The sequence below is a fragment of the Rhineura floridana genome, chromosome 3, assembly GCF_030035675.1.
Source record: "Rhineura floridana isolate rRhiFlo1 chromosome 3, rRhiFlo1.hap2, whole genome shotgun sequence".
Classification (NCBI taxonomy): Eukaryota; Metazoa; Chordata; class Lepidosauria; order Squamata; family Rhineuridae; genus Rhineura; species Rhineura floridana.
Genome location: NC_084482.1, coordinates 172,299,661 through 172,327,267, shown reverse-complemented (window position 1 = coordinate 172,327,267; position 27,607 = coordinate 172,299,661). Strand labels below are relative to the sequence as shown.

The 27,607-nt window shown below is 42.4% G+C and overlaps 1 protein-coding gene across 3 annotated transcripts in view; it reads left to right on the top strand.

The window, feature by feature from the left end:
• Positions 1–26,331, top strand: part of PPP4R2 (protein phosphatase 4 regulatory subunit 2) — a 57,404-nt gene extending 31,073 nt beyond the window's left edge. For all 3 annotated transcript variants that reach the window (XM_061618601.1, XM_061618602.1, XM_061618598.1), the window contains exons 3-9: positions 10–180; positions 9,650–9,743; positions 11,077–11,114; positions 20,666–20,740; positions 22,040–22,183; positions 22,866–23,137; positions 24,674–26,331. In XM_061618601.1, coding sequence (XP_061474585.1) covers positions 10–180; positions 9,650–9,743; positions 11,077–11,114; positions 20,666–20,740; positions 22,040–22,183; positions 22,866–23,137; positions 24,674–24,987 — 1,108 coding nt within the window. In that variant the 3' untranslated portion in view covers positions 24,988–26,331. The remainder of the gene's footprint in view (positions 1–9; positions 181–9,649; positions 9,744–11,076; positions 11,115–20,665; positions 20,741–22,039; positions 22,184–22,865; positions 23,138–24,673) is intronic.
• The last annotated feature ends 1,276 nt before the right edge of the window (positions 26,332–27,607 follow it).

Below are 27,607 nucleotides of genomic sequence, written 5' to 3'. Positions count from 1 at the left end.
TTTTTTTAGGATTCAGTGGTCGCAGTTCAAAGGCTATTTTATTTTCAAATTGGAGAAAGTGATGGATGACTTCAGAACTTCTGCTCCTGAGCCAAGAGGCCCTCCTAACCCCAATGTGGAGTATATTCCCTTTGAGGAGATGAAAGAACGTATTCTGAAAATAGTCACTGGCTTTAATGGGTATGCAATCTTAGATCAAACCTCACTTGTTGTTTAGACCACATTATTTATTATCAAGTTTAGGCATTCTGTTTCTGTCTTTCATATTGTAGTAATTTTCTGCCATATGCTCAGCAGCGTGAATAATTGCTATAAATAAGTGTTTATTGGAAAAGTTCAGAAGATTGTGGTAAGCTTTCTGAATTGTCCTTATACAAAAACCACTTACTTACATTTTTTGGCTCATATTATGAGAGGGACTGATAATCTTCAAAGGTTGTGCCTTCTAATTTGCAGGACAGCTTTTAAATACTTTACCAAATGAATTATGATCCATGTGAACCTGCAGTCAGGACAAAATATCTGTTTGAATTACTAATTTACTAGATAGTATTTCAGGTAAGAAAATTGCTGCATCTTTCGATTTCTTTTCCACTGTAGTTCAAAATAAGAATCTTGCTTTTGAAATTCAGTTACTTTTATTCATTGGAAACAAACACAGGAAACTACCTTACACTGAGTCAGATCATTGGTCTATTGAACTCATTGTCTATGCTGACTGGCAGTGACTTTCCAGGAGCTCATGCTGGGAAACTTGCCTGGAGATGTTGGGGATTAAACCTGGGACCTTCTGCATGCAAAGCAGATGCTCTGCCACTGAGCTACAGCTCATTTAATGATTTGGCACATGTTTCTAAGGTTTTCATGTTCAGGCACAGGGAGCTGATGCAGACACAATGCTGGCTCCATGTCTAAGTGAGGTTAAGAAGTCAGGAGCTAGCCTCTGGACTGCAGGCCTCTTCCCCTTAACTTCAGTTAAGCAGTTTCTCAATACTAACCTTTTTTTATCATTAATTTTTATTCAAATTTTCAAAGACAAAAAACAAAACAAAACAAAAATAATTAAACAATAAAATAAAATGTTGACTTCCGATTTGTCGCAGATCAGTTATAGGTCTACAATATATAACAATCCTGTCTCTTAAATTATATTATAAAATCACTTTCCTCCAGTAGTTATCTTAATTAATCATCAAATCTCATAAATATTACTTTATTCTTTCCACAAAAAGTCAAAGAGAGGTTTCAATTCCTTGAGAAATATGTCTTTCAATTTTTCTCCAAATAAACATGTCGATTAATCCATCTTGTTCAAATCTGTTAGGTCCAATAATTTCAATAGCCATTCTTCCATTATCAATATTAATTCCATCTTCCATCTTCAATAATCCTGTTAAGTCCAGTAATTTCAGTAGCCATTCTTCCATTATCAATAATCCTGTTAATTCCAGTAATTTCAGTAGCCATTCTTCCATTATCAGTATCCCATAATAATCTTGTTGTCATAGCCATAGTCCAAATAAACATATCGATTAATCCATCTCATCAAACCTGTTAGATCCAATAATTTCAATAGCCATTCTTCCATTATCAATATTAATTCCATCTTCCATAGTCCTGTTCAGTCCAGTAATTTCAGTATCCATTCTTCCATTATCAGTATCCCATATTAATCTTGCTGTCATAGCCATAGTCATATAATAAGAGTCTGATGGGAATTTCCTTTATCACAAATATTTCCTTGCCATCAATTCTGAATATGTTGCTGAAATATTGTTGTAAAGTCATATCTCTGTTCTTCTTTTTTACAAAATGCACTGGCCCATCTCTTGAGAATTTTTCCATTGTCACATATCTGTAGTTAATTCCATAGATTTTTTCTATGTCAAGCTCCATCACATCATTCCAGTCCAGAAAATTATCCAAGACATTGATAACTTTATCTCTAATATCTTCATTAATTTCTTCAGAGACAACGTTAAATTCCAAACAGTAAACTTTGTTTCTAATATCCATAAACTCCAGATCTTTTTCCAATTCCACATTTGTTCCAATCTCCGGGGCTTGTATCTTCCCTTTAATTTTTCTTTTCTCATCTCTAATCTCATCAATCTCCTCTCTCACAAGATCCCCTATTTCTTTAAGCTCCTGCGTCATTTTGCCTAATTCAATTTTCATCTCCTGTCTACCCTGTCTCAGGGTTTGTTTCGTTATCTCAATCTCATCCATTATTTTCTGAAACATAATTTCTTCCATGGTCTCAGCCACTTTCCTGATTGCCATTCTTAAAACCACGAAAACAAAAATTATTTCAGCCACAATTGGGTTAATATTCCAGGCTTGATGACATCACAGTATAGACAGTACAGCCTGCCTTATCTCTTATTTGTTCAGGAATACAAAACAAATTTAGTTCCCAGCTTCAAAACAGTTAGTGGCGTCGTGAACAAGTAGATTCGTCAAAATGAAATAGACCAAAAAGAAAATAGTCCCGGACATATAATACTCCAAAGTTCATAAATCAAATTTATTTATTTTTTTCCCCTTCTCGAAATAGAAATCCCTCTTCCGTTTGTATCTTTAGAATGCACTTCCAGGCCAGCTTTTTGCAATAAAAACAAAGATAAGCTTTTTCAATTTCTTTCCTCCTTAATTTCGTGAATAAAAGAGAAGAGTTATAACTCACCCAGAAATTCTTTATAACTGATTCATTGACAAATCTCTTTTTGCTGCAACGATTTAAACCAAGTGAAAAAAAAATAGAAAGAAGGATGCTTGCCTGTTAAAGTCCGTTTTTCTTTGAAGAAAAGATAAACGTGTCGCTTAATCAGTTAGAGCTTGTTGGAAGTCCGTCCGGCATTTGCTGGCTGAACCTTCTCTCATAAATTAATGAAATCCAGTCCTCCCAACAAAAACAGGCTTTTGTGGTTAATCTCTACGTTTCTCCCTGCCCGGGAGAAAATCTTTACCAGTCAAAAAGAACGTTCTGACTGATTTTAAAACTGAAAAAGCTTCTTCTGAGACGAGAGCTAATCTCAAAAAGCAGGCACAAGCGAAGTCACCCTTCCCGGAAGTCCTCAATACTAACCTTGAAGTGATGTCTAGAGTTGGTCATTAGAGTAGACCCATTGAAATCAGTAGACTTAGAATATTAATTTCAGTGGGCCTCTGGTTAAATTATTTATTTAATTTGTTAGTTGCCTCATACTTAGTGGTCTCTAGGTGACTTACAACACATTTTAAAAACATACAATACAAAATGAATTTAAATCATACAATATACGAGATTTAAAACCCAAAGGACTAAGACAGCATACTGAAGGCCTGAGTAAAAAGGAGGTTCTTTGCATGGCCCATAAAGATGGATAGAGAAGGCGCCAGATGAATACTATGAGCAGAGCGAGTTCGGCAGCAGGGCGAGGAGGCCAGGGCCCCCCACTCTGCCCGTCTGTTCCCTGACCTCAACTATACCGCAGTCTCCAACCCATTGACGTAATAAACCTTAAACAAAACTATGCAGGTAAGAAGCCAGCAGGGGTGTGGGGGGCTTTCCAGTGTTTTGCACCGCCTGCAGCATGTTGGACAGAAGTCGTGGGTGTGCTCTCGGTGCAATGAGCTCCTGGCTCTCCGGGAACGACTTCATTTCCTTGAGGCCAAGGTGGCGAACCTGGAAAAGCTGAGAGAGGCAGAGAGGTGTGTGGAGGAGGCCTTCAGGGACGTTATAGCTGTGTCCCACTCCAACGATGATAGCTCTCCTGCTATCATGGAGAACGATGGTCTCGGGGAAGGAGAGCATCCAGCTGAGGAAGAGGGAAACGATCCCTTAGAAGGGACCCATTCCTTGGGGGAGAGCAGCTATCCTCTCGTGCCGAGGATATATCTCCAGGGGCTGGAGGGATCCTTGTAGTGGGTGATTCGATCATTAGGAACATAGACAGTGGGGTGTGTGATGGGCGTGTAGACCACAAGGTGTTTTGCCTGCCTGGTGCGAAGGTTGCGGATATCGCCCGTCGTTTAAATAGTTTGGTAGACAGTGCTGGGAAGGAGTCAGTGGTCGTGGTGCACGTTGGCACCAACGACATGGGGAAATGCAGCCGTGAGGTCCTGGAAGCAAAATTTAGGTTGCTAGGTAGGATGCTGAAAGCCAGGACCTCCAAGGTGGCTTTCTCTGAAATGCTACCAGTTCCACGCGCAGGCCCAGCCAGACAGGCCCAGCTTTGCAGTCTCAATGCGTGGATGAGACGATGGTGTCGGGTGGAAGGGTTCGGATTTGTTAGGCACTGGGGAACATTTTGGGACAAGCCGGGCCTGTACAAAAGGGACGGGCTCCACTTGAACCAGAATGGAACCAGACTGCTGACACTTAAAATTAAAAAGGTGGCAGAGCAGCCTTTAAACTGACTGAGGGGGGAAACCCGACAGGAGCTGAGAAAGGTCCGGTTCGGAATAAACCTCCCCCCTGGGATAAAGACCAAAGAAATGATGAAATGTTAAAAGGGGTAGGCCTAGAAGTAGGCATTGTGAGAGCAGGGGCACAGGATATACATTCAGAAGAGCAAAATTACCACAGGCCTAACCACAAGTGCCAAAGACACTTGAAGAGAGACACTGCTTACAAGTGCCTGTACGCTAATGCTAGGAGCCTGCGAACCAAGATGGGAGAACTGGAGTGCTTGGTCTTAGAGGAGAGCATTGATATAGTGAGCATAACGGAGACCTGGTGGAATGGAGAAAACCAGTGGGATACGGTTATCCCTGGATATAAACTATATCGGAAGGACAGGGAAGGACGTATTGGTGGCGGAGTCGCTCTATAAGTGAAAGAAGGCATTGAATCCAGCAAGCTTGAAACCCCAAAAGAGGCAGACTCCTCCACAGAATCGTTGTGGGTGGTGATACCGTGCCCCAGGAGGGACTTAATACTGGGAACGATCTATCGTCCCCCTGATCAAAATGCTCAGGGAGACCTTGAGATGAGATATGAAATTGAGGAAGCATCCAAACTAGGAAATGTGGTAGTAATGGGTGACTTCAACTACCCAGACATAGACTGGCTGCATATGTGTTCCAGTCATGACAAAGAAGCAAAGTTTCTAGATATTCTAAATGACTATTCCCTAGACCAGTTGGTCATGGAACCGACCAGAGGGACGGCAACCCTGGACTTAATCCTCAGTGGGGACCGGGACCTGGTGCGAGATGTAAGTGTTGTTGAACCGATTGGGAGCAGTGACCACAGTGCTATTAAATTAAACATACATGTAACTGGCCAATTGCCAAGAAAATCCAACACGGTCACATTTGACTTCAAAAGAGGAAACTTCACAAAAATGAGGGGATTGGTAAAAAGAAAGCTGAAAAACAAAGTCCAGAGGGTCACATCACTCGAAAATGCTTGGAAGTTGTTTAAAAACACTATATTAGAAGCTCAACTGGAGTGCATACCGCAGACCAGAAAAGGTACCGCCAGGGCCAAGAAGATGCCAGCATGGTTAACGAGCAAAGTCAAGGAAGCTCTTAGAGGCAAAAAGTCTTCCTTCAAAAAATGGAAGTCTTGTCCAAATGAAGAAAATAAAAAAGAACACAAACTCTGGCAAAAGAAATGCAAGAAGACAATAAGGGATGCTAAAAAAGAATTTGAGGAGCACATTGCTAAGAACATAAAAACCAACAACAAAAAATTCTATAAATACATTCAAAGCAGGAGACCATGAAGGGAGACAATTGGACCCTTGGATGATAAGGGAGTCAAAGGTGTCCTAAAGAACGATAAGGAGATTGCAGAGAAGCTAAATGAATTCTTTGCATCTGTCTTCACAGTGGAAGATATAGGGCAGATCCCTGAACCTGAAGTAACATTTGCAGGAAGGGATTCTGAGGAACTGAGTCAAATAGTGGTAACGAGAGAGGAAGTTCTAGGCTTAATGGACAATATAAAAACTGACAAATCACCGGGCCCGGATGGCATCCACCCGAGAGTTCTCAAAGAACTCGAATGTGAAATTGCTGATCTGCTAACTAAAATATGTAACTTGTCCCTCGGGTCCTCCTCCGTGCCTGAGGACTGGAAAGTGGCCAATGTAACGCCAATCTTCAAAAAGGGATCCAGAGGGGATCCCGGAAATTACAGGCCAGTTAGCTTAACTTCTGTCCCTGGAAAACTGGTAGAAAGTATTATTAAAGCTAGATTAACTAAGCACATAGAAGAACAAGCCTTGCTGAAGCAGAGCCAGCATGGCTTCTGCAAGGGAAAGTCCTGTCTCAGTAACCTATTAGAATTCTTTGAGAGTGTCAACAAGCATATAGATAGAGGTGATCCAGTGGACATAGTGTACTTAGACTTTCAAAAAGCGTTTGACAAGGTACCTCACCAAAGGCTTCTGAGGAAGCTTAGCAGTCATGGAATGCGAGGAGAGGTCCTCTTGTGGATAAGAAATTGGTTAAGAAGCAGAAAGCAGAGAGTAGGAATAAACGGACAGTTCTCCCAATGGAGGGCTGTAGAAAGTGGAGTCCCTCAAGGATCGGTATTGGGACCTGTACTTTTCAACTTGTTCATTAATGACCTAGAATTAGGAGTGAGCAGTGAAGTGGCCAAGTTTGCTGATGACACTAAATTGTTCAGGGTTGTTAAAACAAAAAGGGATTGCGAAGAGCTCCAAAAAGATCTCTCCAAACTGAGTGAATGGGCAGAAAAATGGCAAATGCAATTCAATATAAACAAGTGTAAAATTATGCATATTGGAGCAAAAAATCTGAATTTCACATATACGCTCATGGGGTCTGAACTGGCGGTGACCGACCAGGAGAGAGACCTCGGGGTTGTAGTGGACAGCACGATGAAAATGTCGACCCAGTGTGCCGCAGCTGTGAAAAAGGCAAATTCCATGCTAGCGATAATTAGGAAAGGTATTGAAAATAAAACAGCCGATATCATCATGCCGTTGTATAAATCTATGGTGCGGCGGCATTTGGAATACTGTGTACAATTCTGGTCGCCTCATCTCAAAAAGGATATTATAGAGTTGGAAAAGGTTCAGAAGAGGGCAACCAGAATGATCAAGGGGATGGAGCGACTCCCTTACGAGGAAAGGTTGCAGCATTTGGGGCTTTTAGTTTAGAGAAAAGGCGGGTCAGAGGAGACATGATAGAAGTGTATAAAATTATGCATGGCATTGAGAAAGTGGATAGAGAAAAGTTCTTCTCCCTCTCTCATAATACTAGAACTCGTGGACATTCAAAGAAGCTGAATGTTGGAAGATTCAGGACAGACAAAAGGAAGTACTTCTTTACTCAGCGCATAGTTAAACTATGGAATTTGCTCCCACAAGATGCAGTAATGGCCACCAGCTTGGACGGCTTTAAAAGAAGATTAGACAAATTCATGGAGGACAGGGCTATCAATGGCTACTAGCCATGATGGCTGTGCTCTGCCACCCTAGTCAGAGGCAGCATGCTTCTGAAAACCAGTTGCCGGAAGCCTCAGGAGGGGAGAGTGTTCTTGCACTCGGGTCCTGCTTGCGGGCTTCCCCCAGGCACCTGGTTGGCCACTGTGAGAACAGGATGCTGGACTAGATGGGGCACTGGCCTGATCCAGCAGGCTCTTCTTATGTTCTTATGGTTAATGTTGGTGTCAGTGAGCAGCCATAACCATGGTTAAAAAGCAGCTTGGGGAAAGAGTATATTTGCAAGATTGGCTCCCAATTGTGAATTCAGTTAATTGGCAGCCAAAGTTGTCTCTATTCCAGTTTCATCTTGTTTATTTGAAGTACCATATTTAAATATTCCCTTGATCTTGAATTAATTTGCTTGAGGTAATCAGATGATTGTGGCAGCTGAAGTCAATTTAAAACTGTGCTTCTCAGCCTTTTACCTGGTTTAGAATTCCTACATTGAAGTTAAATTCTTCTACCGTAGTGCAGTTTTAATTGTGGAGATAAAGGATGTATCATACCAGAGCTTACTAAAATAAACCTTATAGTAATTTATTTGAATAATAGATCTTAATGCATCCCATAATGCTTTAAGTCATAAATGCATGAGACTTCTGCATCGTTCAGAAATGGGCTGTCTTGCCATAAGACTTGAAATAGTGGTTTAGAAAAAAAACATTTGAGTTTTTCCTTAAACATTATTTGATATTGACATTCAGAAACTAACCAGTTGAGGGAATAAAATTCTAGAAAACATAGTCTAGAGGAACTATAACATTCAGAACATTTGGAACATAGTCTGTAGCTGACAATGTAGGTTTATAAATATTATGAGTCTTAAGTTTCCCTAGCTCTCTCATGAAGAGAAGCTGACATTCTTTTTTGCAGTCCTGCCAAAACTCTTAATCCATACAATTAATATTTACACTAGGATTTTGGGGGTCACACGCCACATATCTTAATAATTGAGCATAAGTTATTCAGTTCTTGTACATTTGAGATTTACATGTCAAAAAAAATCTAGTTTTACATCTTGGTAGTTTCTGTCAAGCATACTTTAAGTGGTTGGTGCTGTAGGATTTAGATAAAATGCACCCAAAATTTACCCTGTTTTTATTCAGGCTGCAAATAGTTGATTGTCAATAAATTCTTCCTTCCCAATTTGAAGCAGGATAACTTACACTTTTAAAGAACTGTGAAGACTGCAATCTGCTGGCAGCCCGTGACACTTGCAGTCGAGATTAAACAAGCAATTTTGATAGACCCAAATTCCATTTTTCTCATTGCCAATATCTGTAAACTTTGGGGGAGTTTTCTGCTGTCTTTAGAAATATAAACACCAGTTCCAATATTCATAAATTGCAAAGATTTCTGGGTTCTGTCCTCTGTAGTGTCATTCTTTTTAGAATCATTTCAGAATAATATTAGCACTAGTATATAATCTTGTTTGTTTTGCTCCTTTTCTCACCTGGCTTTACCTGATGCTCAATATAAATGAAATATTTACAAATGCTAATTTCAAAGCAGAAATGGGATAGCCCAATTTCTTTTAGTCCCAGAGAACAAGTTATTTTGGTATTGCTTGGGAGGTGGGGGTTGGGCTCAGATACTTAACCCCTCTGTCTCAAAAAAAAAAAAGTGGTAGAAAAGCTTGTTTGAAACGGGTAGTAAGTCCTGTCTCATTCTTTATGGTACCATTTGGGTCCCTGATGTGTTCTTGTGTACTCTGCAGGCTCTTTCTCAAATTCTGCTAATACTGGCTTTCATTTACTCCTTCCCGCTTCATGAAAACTATTTGCTGCTTTTATTCCTATTTAAAATGTATTTAGTGTCAAGTGTGTGATACAATTTTAGGCCATATTACTTTCCCTCTAGGATTTTGAAAATCTTTCAGAAGAAATAGCCATCCACTATAAGTATGTACGATGGAGACAGTACTTTTGCTGATTTGACCAGATTAATGCCTCCCGGTATACTCTGAGCACATAAGCCTTTTTTGACCTCCTTGAGATCCTGGGGAACTTTGAGTGAATTGTTGCCAAGCAAATGAGTTTGTGATGCTGCAGCGCCATCTATTGTTCATAAAGCATAGTACATTTTAGAGGTACTAAATGAGAAAGTGTTACATTCATGTGTATTTCTAGTAACCATACAGATAATGTACAAACTGATCTCCGTCCATTCAACACAAAATTTAACTTATTTGAATTTTGTTCTAGTATCCCCTTTACTATTCAGCGACTCTGTGAGCTGCTGACAGATCCAAGGAGGAGTTACACAGGAACAGAGAAATTTCTCAGAGGAGTAGAAAAGGTAATGGTTATCTTCTGGTTGAATTGTTGGTCAACTAAAATTGCAGTTACTCCATTTATCAGACATTTTTAGGACTGTTATGTCATGGTCAACAGCAGTTCTGCAAGGGAATGTTTTTCTTTAGCAATTGTTTATAGAGTTCAAAATTATTTGCTTTCCATTTTTTGCCTTAGCTGGTGTAAATTCATTCATGCTGAGCATTCTCATGTACATAGTGGTATTGAGAAGGTACACATGCAACTGGAATGACTTATGTCGACAACTAGCTTTCCGGCAGCAATTTGTGTAACTGTAGTGAGTAAAAAATGGGTCGACATGTGATTGTGTGAGGTTGGATGCTGCTACTTTCATGCTATTGCAACCATGGTGACATGTAGTGTGAATGATTTCACTTTGTATAAAGTAGGCCAAGGCCTGTATTCTTGTATCTACAACTGCACAAGATTTCCAGGTGCAGTGTTTTGAAAGGGAATTTCAAGTGATTTTATATAATAAACAGAAATCTTAATGTTGCCTGTGAGGGCCCCTGCCCTCTTCCCACTTGTTGCCTGAGCTGCTGTGATGTTATAGAAGGTATACAAGCATTTAACTGATGTCAGGAATACTGTGTAGACAGTAGGCTGAGAAACTGGAGCCTGAATCAAAGGAGCAGAGGCATGGGAGAAAGGCAGAGAAGATAGTAAAAAGGGAAACTGAGGAAGGCCTCATAGGGAGCTTAGGAGTGAGAACTATATCCTGTTGGCAGGAAGTGAGGAAGAAAAGATGAGGAGGGCTAAGGCATAGGAAGAGAATTGCATTCCAGAGTACCTGAAGGTAGGAGGACAGGAAAGACAGGCCAGAAAGGAGGTACCAGAAGAAAGAATGGGATACAGAAAAATAATAGTACAGGAAGCCTGAGAAAGAAGGTTACATGGAGACAGAAGAGATTGTGTGTTGCTGATGCAAAAGAGAGTGAGCAGGCAAGGACTCTTCAGAGGCTTGGAGATTTTGCACTAATAAGGGCAAAGGGCACTACAGGAAAGTGGGATGGAAAATGCATTTTGCTTACTGATTTGAAATTGCTAGCCAAATCTTTGGCTGCAGGTTTCTAACTTGAACAGTCCAATGCTTTGTGAATTCTTTTGACTTTACAATGTTATTGAAGACTTCTTCACAATATCGTTGACTTAAAGGATGCTGGTCAGGGCATCACACAGGGCTCAAGTGTTCATTTGGGGAAGATGTGCATGTTCCAGAAGGCACGATTGATCATTCCATAGCAAGCCTTAAAGCCAGAAATACTTTCCTTCATCTAAAAATTCTGGCTTGTGTGTTGTCTTTTTTTGTCTTACAGAATGTCATGGTTGTCAGTTGTGTGTATCCATCTTCAGAGTGAGTATGACCTTTGTTTTCTTTGTTTAAAATAATATTTTGGAAGCCTTCTACAATTTTTGACGTTGCTGCTCATTCTGTAATAATGATTACAATGCATTTCTTATTGGTGAAGTGTCCCATGTTTGAAAGGAATGACAGTATCAATTTCTCATTGGGGCTCCTAACTGTGTAAGAAATGGCCATCCTGCTGACATGTATTATGGGTTCTCCCATGATGTTATACTGGACTTGTGTAGATTTAGTTTCCCCTAGCACTCGAATGCAGGAAAGCAGTTGCCTCACAGAAAACTTTTTTAAGCTCAGTTCCCTTGAAGTGACCCCTGTTACATTCCTGCCTCTCGCTTGAGATTATCACATACTGTAATGAGTGGTTAACATGGGTTAGGCGTCATCTTGAGTACTGTGTCCAATTCTGGACACAGGACTTTAAGAAAGATGCAGACAAACTGGAACAAGGTTCAGAAGAGTGCAATGAGGATGATCAGGGGACTTGAACCAAAGGCCTGTGAGGAGAGCCTGAAAGAACTGGGTGTGTTTAGCCTTGAAAAGAGAAGACCTAGGGGAGATATGATAGTATTCTTCAAGTACTTGAAAGGTCCAAGTACGTGAAAGGTCGTCACACAGAGGAAGGCCAGGATCTCATCTCTTCTTCATTCAGAGTGCAGGTCATGGAATAATGGGCTCAAGTTAGAGGAAGCCAGATTTCAACTGAACATCAGGAGAAATTTCCAAACTCTTAGAGCAGTACAACAATTGAACCAATTACTAGGGAGGTGGTGGACTCTCCAACGCTGGAGACATTCAAGAGGCCACCTGTCAGGTCTGCTTTAATTTGGATTCCTGCATTGAGCAGGGGGTTGGACTCGATGGCCTTATAGGCCCCTTCCAACTCTGATTCGATGATTCTGTGATTCTAGGTTAATCCAGTTTGTGATTATTTTGTTGCATATGTTATCAGTTCAACTCTCTAATAAGTTTAAAATCAACAGTTTTAGATAACTGCTTCTGATAGGATGTTGCATAAGATCAGTTTTAGAACAGCAAGATGGGAAAATTAGGATCAAACACAAACAAGCTATAATTCAGGAATGGTCAGCATAGAGACCAGCTAACTCAGCCTTTCCCAACCAGTGTGCCTCCAGATGTTGTTGGACCACAACTCCCATCTTTCCTGACCATTGGCAATGCTGGCTGAGGCTGATGGGAGTTGTGGTCCAACAAGATCTGAAGGCACACTGGTTGGGAAAGGCTGAGCTAACTGATGGCCTCCAAAAAGCCACCAGGGTATTCCTCCCATTTAAATGAGGAGCTGGGGTGTGAAGTGTGAAAGACAGCAGAATAGCTTCCTAGCTGGTTTTGCTGCTAAGAAAAGAGTTAACTTTGGGTGGAGGGGAGGGGAAACAGATGGAATCAGTTGTGTGCTTTCTGGCCCAACTATGCAAGACTCTATCATCTGAATATTTCCCCTTTCCCTCCAATCCAAAGTTAAATCTTCATCTGGCTAGCCACCATGAAACTGGCTAGAGAGTTATGCATTACCTTTCACCTTATGGTGTGGCAGTGGAAACAAAATACATTTCCATACATTTTTACTGCAGAGTGTGGCCCTTTACCCAGCATTTCAGACTAATTGGCCTGCAGTTTAATACAGTTGCCAAGTCAATCAGTCAAATATCCTGCTGGGAGGAAGGGCAGGATATAAATCAAATAATAAATACAAATAAATATTTACCGCATTCAACCAAGCATTAAAGAAAATTCAAACTGAAAAATACATCATCACCTCAGAAGAACAAAGGTAACAAATTAAGCGCTAACAATCATAGCGTTAAGTGCAAGATTAGGAGAACTAACATTATAGTAGAGAGGAGAGACCTTGCTTTATGATAAGCTGCTTCACTTATGTCTTTCCTAGCAAAGGCTACAGAGTTTTGAAGAACATGCCCTGAAATTTCCTGAGGGAGTTGCATGATAGGAGTAAAACAATGAAAGATGCTAAAGGTTGTGTTTGATAGCAAAGCAAAATTGGAAAAGTATCTGAAGAACCCGGAGAAATGGAACACTGTTATAAAGGCTAAGAAACCAGAATAACGACAGGGGATGAATTACATCGGAAAGGAGTAAATGTGCCAAACTCACATTTTTCTATCCATTAGTACCATGCTCTGATTATATTGCACAATTATTTTCTTCATTATTTCACTTTTTTTGTTTTGGTATGAAACTTTGCCCTGTGGGGAGACAAGAGGAAGTCAGCCCCTGAATGATCATCTAGGGCAGTGGTAGCTTACTATATGCCGTCTTCGTGATCTCTGTGCAGTCACACATGCGGGTTCTATACCTATGCAGAGCAGCCACTTCAGAATTTGTCTCTTACCTTCTCCTTGAAATATCTTCACCTCGGATTTTATCTGGTTCATCTGTCCATTGGATTTTTTTCTTCAAAAGAGAAAAGAAAGGAAAGGGGGGGGACTATTGCTGATGTCACCTGTGAGTATTCATCACCTGTGTTTTCCCATATACTTTTTCTCTCCCACAGGCTGTTTCCACTGTCACCAATTCTGCTAGGATTCACAACATCAATCTCTGTCCTCACAGCTAGTATAGTTTTGGCCAAGTATGTCAAAATTGGGCCTTGACTTATATACCTCTCTGGGTATGGACAGTTATAGTTTTATAGTGATGCCTTCTTTGAACTAATGCCTCCATATGTCCAGTTCAATTCCAGTGTTATTGTTTTAGCTGTTGAGGGTACAGCCCCAGCGAATCCATGTCCAACCCAGGTGCAATTATGAGCTTGATTGGATATGATTCTGGATCATAATGTGTGGCTTGGTCCACCTACCTTTGTTGCTGTGCTGGTCTTGACCATAGTTCATTGACAGTCCAGCCCAGTGGACTGTTGCTTGGGGCTTTAGCTTGTAGGCCATCCAGCCCTGATGAGCCAGCTGTCAGGCTTGCAAATGATCAGTTCTTGTAGAAATACCACACAATGCTGATCCCAGTACCTTTCTATCTCTGTAGCTGCATATGTTCATTATTGTAGCAGCCTCAGTAGTTTCCAGCTGTGATACCTGGACAACTTTTCTATACAGAGAGCCTCTTGTTACGAAGCTCTAGCTGCAGTCTAGAGTGTGTCTTAGTATAAAGCTCCAGCCTTGTTACCTATAAGGTTTCTCAGTCTGTAAGCAGAATTTACACAGCTTGACTCAGCAGAAGCATAGGAACAGATAGTTGGGTGTCTAGTTATTTTGGTAGTTGCTTGGCTTGGCCCTAGCACTTGTGGTGCCAGTACTTAGCATTCATGCTGTAAAATGTCAAGCCTTGGTCTTTTTTCCAAGTTGCACAATCCACTGACTTTGCAATCATGGTACCTCCTTAATTTCAAGATGCCTTGTTCCTTTGGTGTAGAGGGGCATTCATCTTTTGCCTTAGTCAACATGTGAATGATACTGTTTGCTTCATTTTTGTTCTAAATTATTTTTTTCTGCCTGTTTCTTTCTGTTTTTTGTCTGACTGCCCATGATTTGGCTTCCCTTTAGCACATTTGCTCTGAGGAGCTTCAAATCCCATTGGTTCTACTCCAGGTTGTGTAGGTGGATTCAGTCTTTCAATTTCCTTCGGCCAGTATACTCTAAGACTGTTCCTCCCCCCCCCCCCCGGGAAGGATCTGGTTAGCGTAATAGCTGTCTCTTTTTGCTCTATCTGCCTTTTTGGTTTCAGGTAGCTATGCTGTGGGGTCTGGTTTGAACAATATTTTTTCCTACCTTCTGTTCTTGAAATTTTACATCTCTTCATTATATTTGAAAGCTTTCAGTTGGCCTTCCTGACACTTTCTCTGTGCGTTGATCCTTACTAGATCATTCCACAAAGATCACTTCAGGATCCCAAGGTCTTTTCTCAGTTTTTGCTTACTGTATGAAACACCATACCAGCTGCAAACTCTGGAGCCTCTCCACATGATCTTCGCTTGTACTGTCTGGGGCTCTTATTGACTGCAGCATCTCGTCCCATGGGTCTCTGCAGTTTTCTATGCCCTGGTTGAGGAGACAAAAACTGTAATCTTACGGGCTGTGGCGTTTGTCACAGAACTTTTCGGAGGGTAGTTTGGCTTCCTCCTCATTGTTGGCCAGCTTGCTCATCTCCCATATCTGTGACTGCACAGAAACCATGAAGAATGGCAGATTGCTTGCCTATAACTAGTTCTTTGAATGTTCATCTGTGCGTTCATACAGCCCGCCCTCCAAGTCTTGTGCTTGGATAGTCTCAAAGTAACTGAGGACAAAGAACACTTTGGCTCTGCTCCTGAGCCATGCAGAAGAAACTGGCTTCCCTGCTCAGGCAGGGGCTGCAGGCTGTGCTAAAGGTTTCAAAATGGACTCTGCACATAACCCATATGTGTTACTGTACAGATGACCACTCAAAGAAACAAGATTACAAGTAAGTATTCTGTGCTTCAAAAGAACTTCAAGATTTTTAATTTTTGTTTATTAATTAAATTTATTAGTTGCTTTTCTTCACAAAAGTGAACCCAAAGTGACTTAACGATCAATAAAAAGATGAAAACCAATATAAAAAATAAAAAGCTAAACACAGTACATGAATATAAAAGGCAATGGAAAAGCCCGTACCCTAAAGGAGGCTACAACATCAAAAGCCCTCTAAAAGCCTTCCAAAATTAAGACCCGAATACCTGGGAGTAGAGAAATGTTTTTGCCTGGAATCTAAAGACAGATAATGATGGCACCAGGTGTGCCTCCCTGGGGAGTGTGTTCCATGAATGTGGGAGCACTACTGAGAGGGACCGTTCTTGTGTCATCACCCTCCACACTTCCCTTGGAGGGGGCACACATCTAAGGGCTACAGATGCTGAATGCAAGGTCCAGGGTGGTTCATATGGGGAGAGGACGTCCTTGACATATTGGGGTCGTCAGCTGTATATGGCTTTATAGGTTAAAACCAGCACTTTGAATTGAGCCTGGAAACTAATTGGTAACCAGTGCAGTTGTGCCAGAATTGGTGTTATATATTTAGACTAGGGTTGCCAGGTCTCCGGTTTTCTGCCGGAGTCTCAGGGAAAATGGGGCCGTCTCCGGCCTCTGGCCATATGTCAGTCAACCTGGTGGATCTCCGGCTTTGTAGCGGCCCCCTCAGCCATGCATGCGTGAAGAGGCGGTGGCTGTGGAGGCCAGGCTGAGCTGGCTCCTCCTTAGGCCCGGAGCCAGTTCCCCTGCTGCGGAAAGGAAAAGAACTCTTTCCGGTGGCAGCTCAAGCTTAGCAGCCCCACAGAGCTGGCTCGCCCGGTGGAGAGAAGGCAGCGACTCTCGCCTGGATTCAGAGACCCCAATTGCTTCGGCTAGCGGAGCCCAAATGCACAGGAAACTGTTCAAGGTGAGGCTGCCTTGATTTAGCCCTGTCCACTTTGGAACCCGTTTCCTCGCTTTCGTGTTATGTCTGGCCCCGAGATCTCCCTCCCCTCCCCCGTCGCTTCTCCCTTTCTCTCTCTGCCCGCCCCCTTTCCCTGGTAATAACGACATGTATGCCCTCCTGCCCACATTCTAGCAACTGGGAATGTGCCAAGCGCCGCAGCAGGCAGCTGCTGCCACCCACTCACCTTGCCTTGCCTTGCCTTGCCCTGCCCTGCCCCCTCGCGCAATGCAACAGACCCCCACCCCGGAATCCTGTGCCCCCTCCTCTTTCCCTTGGGAAAAAGGGGTGAGCCGGCGAGGAAGGGGGCTCTCTTTCAGCCTCCCCCCCTCAATTCAAGGCTCCCGGTCTCCTCTCCCCGCCCGCCAAGCCCCCGATCAAGGGGGGGCAAGGCTGGCATTGGCCGGCCTCCCTTCCCTTCCCCTCGCCTGCTGGTCCCCAGCCGGCCCGTGCGGTGCCTGGGGTGCGCGCCTCCGCCGCCTGCCCTGCAGCCACTTGTGGCTGTCAAGCTCTCGCTCAGCCCCTTCCTGCCGATTGCAGCTCTCACACACTCACACGCACCTGCTCTCACATACACGGCGCCGGGAGGGAGCGTGGCGGCACAGTCAGACAGGCGGAGCCGGACTCGGCGAAGCTGGTGGGTGAACACTCACGCCCACACACCGAGCGAGGCAGCCCAAGCCGCTGCTATAGTCCGAGCGGGAGCTGCAGCTGCAGCTTCTCCGAGCAGCATGCTCTGGGAGGGTGGCGTGGGTAGCTTGCTGGCTGGCCGGCCGATGCCAGCCTTGCCCCCCTGATCGGGGGCTCGGTGGGCGGGGAGAGGAGACCGGGAGCCTTTGGGAGCCCTGACTGTGCCGCCACGCTCCCTCCCTGCACCGTGTGTGTGAGAGCGGGTGCGTGTGAGTGTGTGAGAGCTGCAATCGGCAGGGAGGGGCTGAGTGAGAGGTTGACAGCCGCAAGTGGCTGCATCGCAGGTGGCGGAGGCACGCACCCCAGGCACCGCACGGGCCGGCCGGGGACCAGCAGGCGAGGGGAAGGGAAGGGAGGCCGGCCGATGCCAGCCTTGCCCCCCCGATCGGGGGCCTGGCGGGCGGGGAGAGGAGACCGGGAGCCTTTGGGAGCCCTGAATTGAGGGGGGGAGGCTGAAAGAGAGCCCCCTTCCTCGCCGGCTCACCCCTTTTTCCCAAGGGAAAGAGGAGGGGGCACAGGATTCCGGGGTGGGGGTCCGTTGCATTACGCGAGGGGGCAGGGCAAGGCAAGGCGAGTGGGTGGCAGCAGCTGCCTGCTGCGGCGCTTGGCACATTCCCGGTTGCTAGATTGTGGGCAGGAGGGCATACATGTCATTATTACCAGAGAAAGGGGGCGGGCGGAGAGAGAAAGGGAGAAGCGACGGGGGAGGGGAGGGAGATCTCGGGGCCAGACATAACACGAAAGCGAGGAAATGGGTTCCAAAGTGGACAGGGAAGGACATACTGTTCACTGTGGACTTTCACCGTTAAAACCATTTGGAACAGAAAAAAGATCAGAAGAGCTCTGTATTGCTAATTATAATAAGGAGTTTTGTAAAGACTGCACTAAAGAGTATCAGAAGCTATTGTATAGTGACCAGCACTGTGGAAGCCCCAAGAGTGTTGACATCAAAAGCGAAGGAAAACCTCTACATAATAACAAAGAAAAACAACAAATTTTGTGGAGGCATGTTGGGAATGCTAGTGAAATGGACAATGGAAAGGAGGACAGTGGATACTCCTCTTTGTTGGCCAGTCAGCACGAGCCCACAGATAATGACGATAGTATGCTACTGGTAGGAAACATAAGTGATACACATATATGCATATTCTTTATCTTTTAAGGAGGCAAGTCCTAAATGGGGGGTGGGGGAGAGAGAACACACACCTCTGCATTATTTTAGAACAATGAAATGATATATAAATAGTCCCCTGAAAATATATGTAGGTGACATTGTGTACTTTGTAAAGCCAGAAGCAAGTAAGCTAGATTAAATGTTCCCTAAAACTGTTGAACTGTGACCTGGCAGACCAGGGTTTGAATCTCCACACAGCCATGAAGCTCACTGGGTGACCTTGGGCCAGTCACTGCCTCTCAGACTCAGAGGAAGGCAATAGTAAACCACCTCTGTCTGAATACTGCTTACCATGAAGATCCTATCTGGGATCAACTTGAAGGCAGTCCATTTCCATTTTGCATCACCCTAAGCTTGTGAGAAAGAATGACCTTGTCACTTCAGATGGACCTAGGAACACCCTATTTTAGATAAGATTTCTATTCTATTTTAGATAAGATTTCTATTTTAATCTCCAGAGAATTTTTTTTTGAATGGTATGCTCCAAGCAACTGTGGTTGATACAATGTATCATGTGTAATGACGTCACTAGGGCCCGCCCCATGACGTCACTAGGGCCCGCCCCGTGACGTCACTAGGGCCCGCCCCGTGATGTCACTAGGGCCCGCCCCGTGACGTCACTAGGGCCCGCCCCGTGACGTCACTAGGGCCCGCCCCGTGACGTCACTAGGGCCCGCCCCGTGACGTCACTAGGGCCCGCCCCGTGACGTCACTAGGGCCCGCCCCGTGACGTCACTAGGGCCCGCCCCGTCACTAGGGCCCGCCCCGTGACGTCACTAGGGCCCGCCCCGTCACTAGGGCCCGCCCCGTGACGTCACTAGGGCCTGCCCCGTCACTAGGGCCCGCCCCGTGACGTCACTAGGGCCCGCCCCGTGACGTCACTAGGGCCCGCCCCGTGACGTCACTAGGGCCCGCCCCGTGACGTCACTAGGGCCCGCCCCCATTTTCTCAGGTTTTTGGATGGTTCCGACCTGGCAACCCTAATTTAGACCGTCTTGCCCTGTTGCGCAATCTGGCTACCGAGTTCTACACTAGCTGCGGTTTCCAAACTGTCTTATTTAGCTAAGTCACTGACTTTTAAAGTCCCTGACCATTTAAAGACATTGTCTTGATTCCTGCATTCTCTTCTACTAATGGAAGTGGGGGACGGGGGCAGTTTTGCTGATTTCTACAGAAATCAGCGTGGGGTTACAGGGAGAGGGCAGATTAAAACTGCCTCACATCTTCCTCTAGCAGGATCTAGCTGGATTGACAGCCTATTGGTTGGCAGAAGGGACACTTGGGTGCCAAGCCATATGTAGTTATAAGCAGAACTTTTGAAGAGGAGTTCTTAAAGGATTAGGGAATACATTAATCTGACTTAGTTTGTATAGTGTAACACAGGGAAGAGAGGCTATGTTGCTCTGAATACTGTATAAAACATGCAAGGTCCCCAACTGACCACTTATATCTAACTTGGTGTGCAGGCCAGAATAAAGGTATGACAGACCTCAGGCTAAGTAATATGTTCTACATATTGCAAAAAAAGATCATAAAGTAAACAAATTATCTAAAATGAATAAATGTATTCAAAGAGAAATCCTGAAACATAAGATCACTCATTACACTCATTTCTTCAAACATTTTCTTTTCTTTTCTTGGGATGTGGCAACGTTATGCCATTCTTTCACAGGGCTTGAGATGGCATATGTACATGGATTTCCCTTTTCCATCTCCCATCCACATAACATTCCTATAAGGGAAGATAAGGCTAAGAGAGTGTGACTGGCCCAAGAGCCAGTGGGCTTCATGGATGCGGTGGGAAATCCAGGGCCTACGGTTACATGGATTAATCGGGTTCTGTGTGTGTATATGTCTGATTAAAGCCCTGTGTTTATCAACAAGAGCCAGCTTTAAAAGTATATTCTGTAGTCGAGGTACTGAGACTTGCGGTGACTTGGACAGAACTGCCTGATCAGCATAGTGGAACACTGCACATGAATGACTTGCCATGTACAGCTGCTTGTGTATTTGAATGCATCTGATCCTACTCTTGTCTTGTTCCTGGTTTAATTTATATATATTGGTATTAAATATTGTTGAAAGAAATGTATAGTAGGTTTGGGTTAGCAAGAGTAGATATGTATATATACTTCAGGAATAAAGAATACTTATGAGCATTCTGAAAGTCTGGAGGTGTTTGTTTTTAGCCAAGATAATTTTTTTAAAAAAACCTTCACACAGTGCGCAAGACTTACAACACTTTCATTTCTTGTAGGAAAAATAATTCCAATAGTTTAAACAGGATGAATGGTGTAATGTTTCCCGGAAACTCACCAAGCTATTCTGAGAGGTAAGAGAGTGCTTAATGAGAGAATAAGTGCTCTGAAAAATAAAATCTTCTTGATCTTTTGGATCAGTTATCCTGTAATGCAAAGCTAAGCTCTATGAAGGACCAGGTTTATTCATTTAAAGTTGACAATGAGGACACTGAACTTGTCAAGGATTATCTATATCTCGGCATAGTCTTTAACCAAAATGGAGACAATAGTCAAGAAATCAGAAGAAGGCTAGGACTGGGGAGGGCAGCTATGAGAGAACTAGAAAAGGTCCTCAAATGCAAAGATGTGTCACTGAACACTAAAATCAGGGTCACTCAGACCATAGTATTCCTGATCTCTATGTGTGGATGTGAAAGTTGGACAGTGAAAAAAGCAGATAAGAGAAAAATTAATTCATTTGAAGTGTGGCGTTGGAGGGAGAGCCTTGCAGATACCATAGACAGCGAAAAAGACAAATAATTGGGTGCTAGAACATATTAAACCAGAACTATCATTAGAAGCTAAGATGATGAAATTGAGGTTATACTTTGGACACATCATGAGAAGACATGATTCACTAGAAAAGACAATAATGCTAGGAAAAACAGGAGTAGAAAAAGAGGAAGGCCAAACAAGAGATGGGTTGATTCCATAAAGGAAGCCACAGACCTGAACTTACAAGATCTGAACAGGGTGGTTCACGACAGATGCTGTCGCTGATTCATAGGGTCACCATAAGTCCTAATTGACTTGAAGGAACATAACAACAAGCAAGAATGCTTTTCCAGGCATATGTTAAACAGATTATTTAAATTCTCTTAGATTTAAAGAAACTTAAAACTCCTAAAAATTGTTTAACATATTGAAAAATAATTGAATTGTATGCAGTTAAGTTGATGCATCAATTTTTTTTTCTGATTTTGGAACAAGACTACAAATATTAAAATTACAACAATGGGCAATGGTTTACTCTAAAAATGTTGTTTTTGACATTCCAACATTTTCAAAAATATTTCCATTCTTTCCTGAAGTTATGAGATCCAGACTGCAAGCCTAAACTCACTCCTTACATGAGTCCTCTTTAACACACTGGGACTTACTTCTGAGTGACCATGCTTAAGGCTATGCTGTCAAATTCTCCCTGCTTCATTAAGTGATCTTGTTCAATACAGCCAAATATGTTAGCATATAATAATCTTTCTGTCAAGATCATATGAAGTAAAATAATCTTGTCTCAAGCTACAAGCTTTTTTTTTTAAGGCAACCAAACATATCTTTGTTAAGGGATCCAGTGGCAATTTGTTTGATACAAAACATCCCTATTTTTGCAGATCTAATATAAATGGTCCTGGAACTCCCCGACCCATAAATCGATCAAAAGTTTCTTTGTCACCTCCTATGACAACAAACGGTTTACCAGATAGCCCAGAAAATAAAGAGTCTGGTCTCCCGCAAGCGGAAGAGAAAACTAACAGGTTTGTAAGGAGAGTATTTGGTTGGCTTTTGTTTTTCTTGTAGACAATTTTACAACTTTTAATCCACCTTCCTTAGGACAAGCTATATGTTTTCCCCAAAGAAATGTGTCATAGTTAAAGAGAGAACTCTCTTTTGAGCCCTTAACGGACTTTTGCTCTGAATTGGAAATCATTACATGTTCTTGATAAGTGCAAATGTTTTTTGCAGGCACAGGCTATTTCTGTATTTCATTCTGTTCTCTAAATCACTAGATCAGAACACTAGGTTGCTATTTATGAATAATGTACCCCAGAGTAACTCAGTTGTTACCATTAATATCAGTGAGACTACTGTATTAGGCCTGAGGATAGTGAGGAACTTTATCAAGTGTTAAATGAAGAACTTATTGAGAACCAAATTTCCCAGCTGAGTCTAAATGGTAACATAACCTTGTCCTTCATCTGTGATTAGTGCCAGAACTCACACTATGCAGATTTTATATGAAACATTTGCTTCCAGTCTCCATATTGTACAACAAGATTAGTCTCTTGGTTTGTGCCCGAAAGTTTATTAAACATATTTGGGCAGAGTAATCGATATTTGCGTGATCCAAGAAAGCTAGTATTGTAAGCTGCAATGCCTCTGTTTATCTATTAATGTGAAATACGAAGTTTTGTATCCACATCAATGTTTGTCTTCCAGTGAAACACCAGCATCTGAGCCTGAAAGAGTGCAAAGCAGTCCTGTAAAAAATAAACATCCTGAAGAAGATCCAGCAGAAGTTGAGGAGCGTGAGGTGAAGAGACTTAAATTTGACAAAGAGGAAGAAGTTGAAGAGACCTCCAACCAAAGTGGTTCTACTGAAGTTTGTACAGCAATGGTAGAAGAGACTGAGACAACCTCTGCATCTCAAGAGAAGGAAAAAGAAACCATTTGTGAGAGACAGCATTGTAAAGAGGACGATGAGGAGGAAGGTATATTGATGGTTTCATATTACTGGAAACATTTATTTCCTGATTTACAGAGCAATCCAATTTGCAGGAGGCTGGCGGGAGCAAAGCTGGCGGGAGCGAAGCTGGCAGAAGGGGCCGCCACATCCAGCTGCCACTCGAAGGCCTCTTGGAGGGGAGGATGCTAACTATGCTGGCAGGGCACAGTGGAAGGAAACCAAAGACATGTTTCCTTCCACAACAAAGGGCCATGGGAGGGAGCTGAATGGGACCTGGATATTGCGTAAGTTCCCCCCTCCCGCCCCTGGAATGCCCCTTTTGCAGGCCTTCCGCTGGCTCCCCTTATGCCTGGGCTGGGCTTCTCTGGCAGATCTCCAGCTGAGCCAGGATGAGGGATTATGCTGGCATAGCCCGGCATGCTGGGACCTCAGCTGGAGATCCCCTGTATCCAGTTCCCCTCAGCCTGGCATAAACAGCACTTGGATTGCACCCTTAGGTACTTAGAATTATGGTTTGACTTTAACTTCTAAGTTTTCTTGTCTGAAATGCCATCTGTCTACATTTGAAGACACATATTGAACTAATACTTGGCTATGGGGAAGAAGTGAAAGAACAAGAGGTCCTTAATGTTGGTCTTGTTGTATATCACATAGTGGTACTGAAGTAGCAGAGTTCATATAGAGTACATGTTAAATTCAAGTGCAGAATCTAATGCTTTTAGTAACATATCCAAAATTACAGATAGCTCAAATTAATGCCAGCACATAGATCTGAAGTTCTGTTTGTGAATATCTGCCTCCATGCTATTCCTGCAAACCTTGAGTTCACTCGGGCATGGTCTTCTCTGTCACCCTAATGATGATTTTGCCCTTCTCAGGCTTAAGGAAAAGGGGGATATAAGCCACATGTGGAGAACCTTGGCCCTCCAGCTGTTGCTGAACTGTAACTCCCATCAGCCCCAGCAAGCATGGCCAATGGCTGGGGATGATGGGAGTTGTAGTTCAGCAACAGCTGTGGAGAGCGAAAGGTTTCCCACACCTGATGTAAGCTCATAGTGGAACTCCAATACATGACAGATTCATTCTTGTCTGTGCTTTCTTCTGTTGGGTAGGTTCAGAACTGTCTTGGCCGTTAGGCCAGGTGAAGTGAATCACCTCCATTTATTGATTATAAGATGCCATTAAAGAGTAACAAATTGTCACACATTTCATTTATTATAATACTGAGGGGCAGGGCAGGATTGCCATTTAGGTTTCTTGCTTAAGCAACAAAATAGCTGGATCCATCTGTGGTTGGGAGACTTGGTGTTTGTAGCTATGTTCTGCTAAATGCTTCCTTTGTGACTGAGGGAATGACAAGGGATGCATATGTGTGGCTGGGGGGGAGCTGTATTGTGTGTTACTGCACACAGGGCAAAATGCCTTAATGTGCCTAGTCAGGCTTCTAGTTTGGTTTGGTGAAAGAGAGTAAGAAATCAAATGCATCCATATAAAATTTGTATAGCCCTTGGTTAAACATTTAATGCGAAATTCTTAACACTAAATTCTAACTCTATTGCAGAATCCCTCATGACGCCAAGAGAAATTATTCCAGAAGGAAAAGATCAAGATAAAGACAATGCATCTTTAACTGTGAAAGAAGATGTTTCTGAGGAGAATAATCAAATGGAGGAATCTGATGAGACTCAAGCAGAGAAGGACTTGCCTTCTGAAGTCAGTGAAAACAGTGGGTCTGTCAGTAGGAGAGCTGACTGCAGTGAAACAGAAGAATTGGGCTTGTATGCCCGTGAAACTCCTGAAATGGCATCAGAGACCCCAATGGAAAACAGCGATGAAGCCACAGAAGCTCCAGAAGAACCTATGGAACAAGATTAATAATTTAAATACACTTAGAGGCAGTATTTTCCATGAGGCTCTGGTTTTACACTGTATAAATAATTTTATGTAATAAAAGTGGAGCTTTAGTTTTACAACAGAAGCAGGCTGTAAATTGAACTAAATGAATGAAATCCTGGAAGAGTTGTACTTATTAAGAACTGTGAAATACTGGCTCCTTCAGGTCCTGCTTACCGCTGAAATTTCAGTATGGTCAAATCTGGTCTGTGTATAGTTTTTTTATTTAGAATTAAAGTTTTTAAACTGGAAGGTAATTATAATTTTGACAACTTTTTGGAGATTACCACATTTAGTTATCTGTATGCAAGAAAGCTTTTGTTCTCTCTCTCTCTCTTCTCCCCTGCTCCCCCCAATGCTGTAGCAGTTCTGTTTTGATTAAAGTTCAGCATTAACATGTGAATTGTAGGGCTCTTTTTGGTTTTCAGGTTTTCAGCATTGTGTACTTTTAAAAAGCTACACATTTGACACATAATACTTGAAAACATGCTAATCTAAAAAGAACCTATGCTTGCACTGTAAGATGTATGATTTTTTTCTAATGGAAGCAGTTGAGTTCATTTCACACAAGGCAACATTTTCACCTCTGAATAAACCAAATAAAATATGGCCCACCTGATATCCTGAAGATCCAAATGCTGTTGAAAGTACCGGGTTAAATACGTTCCAACAGAACTGTTCTGAGAAAATGTGTTAAGAGGAGAACAGTCTTCAAAACAGCTTTCAAAATAGTTTCAGCTTTTTGTAGGGGGGAATGTTTGCAAACCTGAGAAGACAACTGGTGCAGTTTTGGCTTTTCTCAGATAACGTGTTCAAAGTAGACAGAACAGACTGGTATAAAAATATTGCAACATTTGCAAGACAATATTACCTTAGTTATGTACCTGAGCTGAACGGCTGACTAGCAGTGTAGGTAGGAGTACATAGAAACTACCACAATTTGTACATCATTTTGAAAGTTTATTAAATATTTTTGAACATGCTACTTTGACAGCCAGTGTTAACACTTTCTTTTCCAAAACCAGCTCAAAGCACAACTACTGCTTTAAACTCTTCATATTTTTTTTCAGACATCAACATGTAAAGACATTCAAGATGCAACCTCCCAGTCTCATTTACTGGCTGCCAAATTTATACCTGTTTCTTCAACTGTACCTTTTTGATATTTAGAATTTTTAAATTTCTGTAAAGTAGATTTTTGTAGATTGTAAAGAGTGCTCACTGCCATTGTGAAACGGTATATAATTGTATAATTTGTGTGTAAACTGAATGCTTGGGCTTTCAATACAGTATTCATATAAAGCAATAAATATTAATGTTATAAAATGTTTTGAGTACATTTTAATCAAAATTCGGAGGGAATCCTCTTTTTTAGAGGTGAAGTCACATGGAGTACAAAAATAACTATCAAAATGCATGCTAAACAGTTCTTGTACTGCCATTGTGGGCTTCATTTTGGAGAAGGGTGGGACTGAATTCAATCTATACTCCAGAATAATTTGGCTAAGCTTTCATATTTATACAGTGGTAATAAACTGCTGTCTTTCAGGTTCAGACAAGGAGTTGCTGATGAAAAAAGTTCAGTTGCTGCACTATATACAAAGGAAAAACCAGTTATTCTCTTTTCTACAGAGGCAGGAGGGTTGGGTGTGCATAATATACAGTAAGGAGCATTAGAACCAAAACATAAGAATTAGAATGTCTTTTCCAAAAGTGCAAGACTATAAAACATTTTTCTCCCCCTTCCCCTTTCTGTTCTCTCCCCCCCCCTTTCAGGGATATTTTGCCAATGAGAACAAATTTTAAGTTTAGAAATTTTCCATAGAATGTTTGTGAAAATATTGTTAATAAACCTATTCTTTAAGCATCTGTGTTCTTTTGACATTTTTATTTTTTAACAAAACTAAGTGATACCTGATTTCACTGATCTTATGAACAACGTATTTACTCATGCAATGGGAGATCACATGATCATCATCTTCCGGTAAGATACTCAACTTTAAGCTCCTGAAGTTAGTTTGAAATAAGCTACAAATAAGCTACTAATAAGCTTTTGCACTACAGTTGGAACTCTGACTTTAATCTGCTTACCTTCGCTAACAAGGAAGCAGTAAAGATTGCCAGAGCGCAGTTTAAGAGCAGGCAAGAGAACGTCTTTGAAGCTTTAGACTGCAGCGCTAATTGCCGTCATCAATCAGGATAATTGCCACAATCTTTCTCTGCATTCTACCCTGCTAAGAATGCTCCTCAGAGGGAAGCTCATACAAAATTTCATCTATTGTGGCAGTGTATAAGGATTAGAGGGTATTTACCAAAGCCCTATAGTCAAACATCTGACTACATTAAGAAAGAATTTTACTAACACATTAAGCAGAGAAGAGCACTGTCATGGAGGCTGAAGGCAGTTTTAATAAGTCACAATCCAAGATAACTAAATTCTTTCCTCGGATACATGATGTTACTCACCCGCCCCAGCCTGCACAGAAATCCTTGAGCTGCTCCTTCCCTTTGCCGATGACTCAGGAGTGGTCTCTGGTGAAACCCTTTGCAGTTGGCAGCCATACTGACTACGCTGATGAATTTACCACCAAAAGTTTTGCTG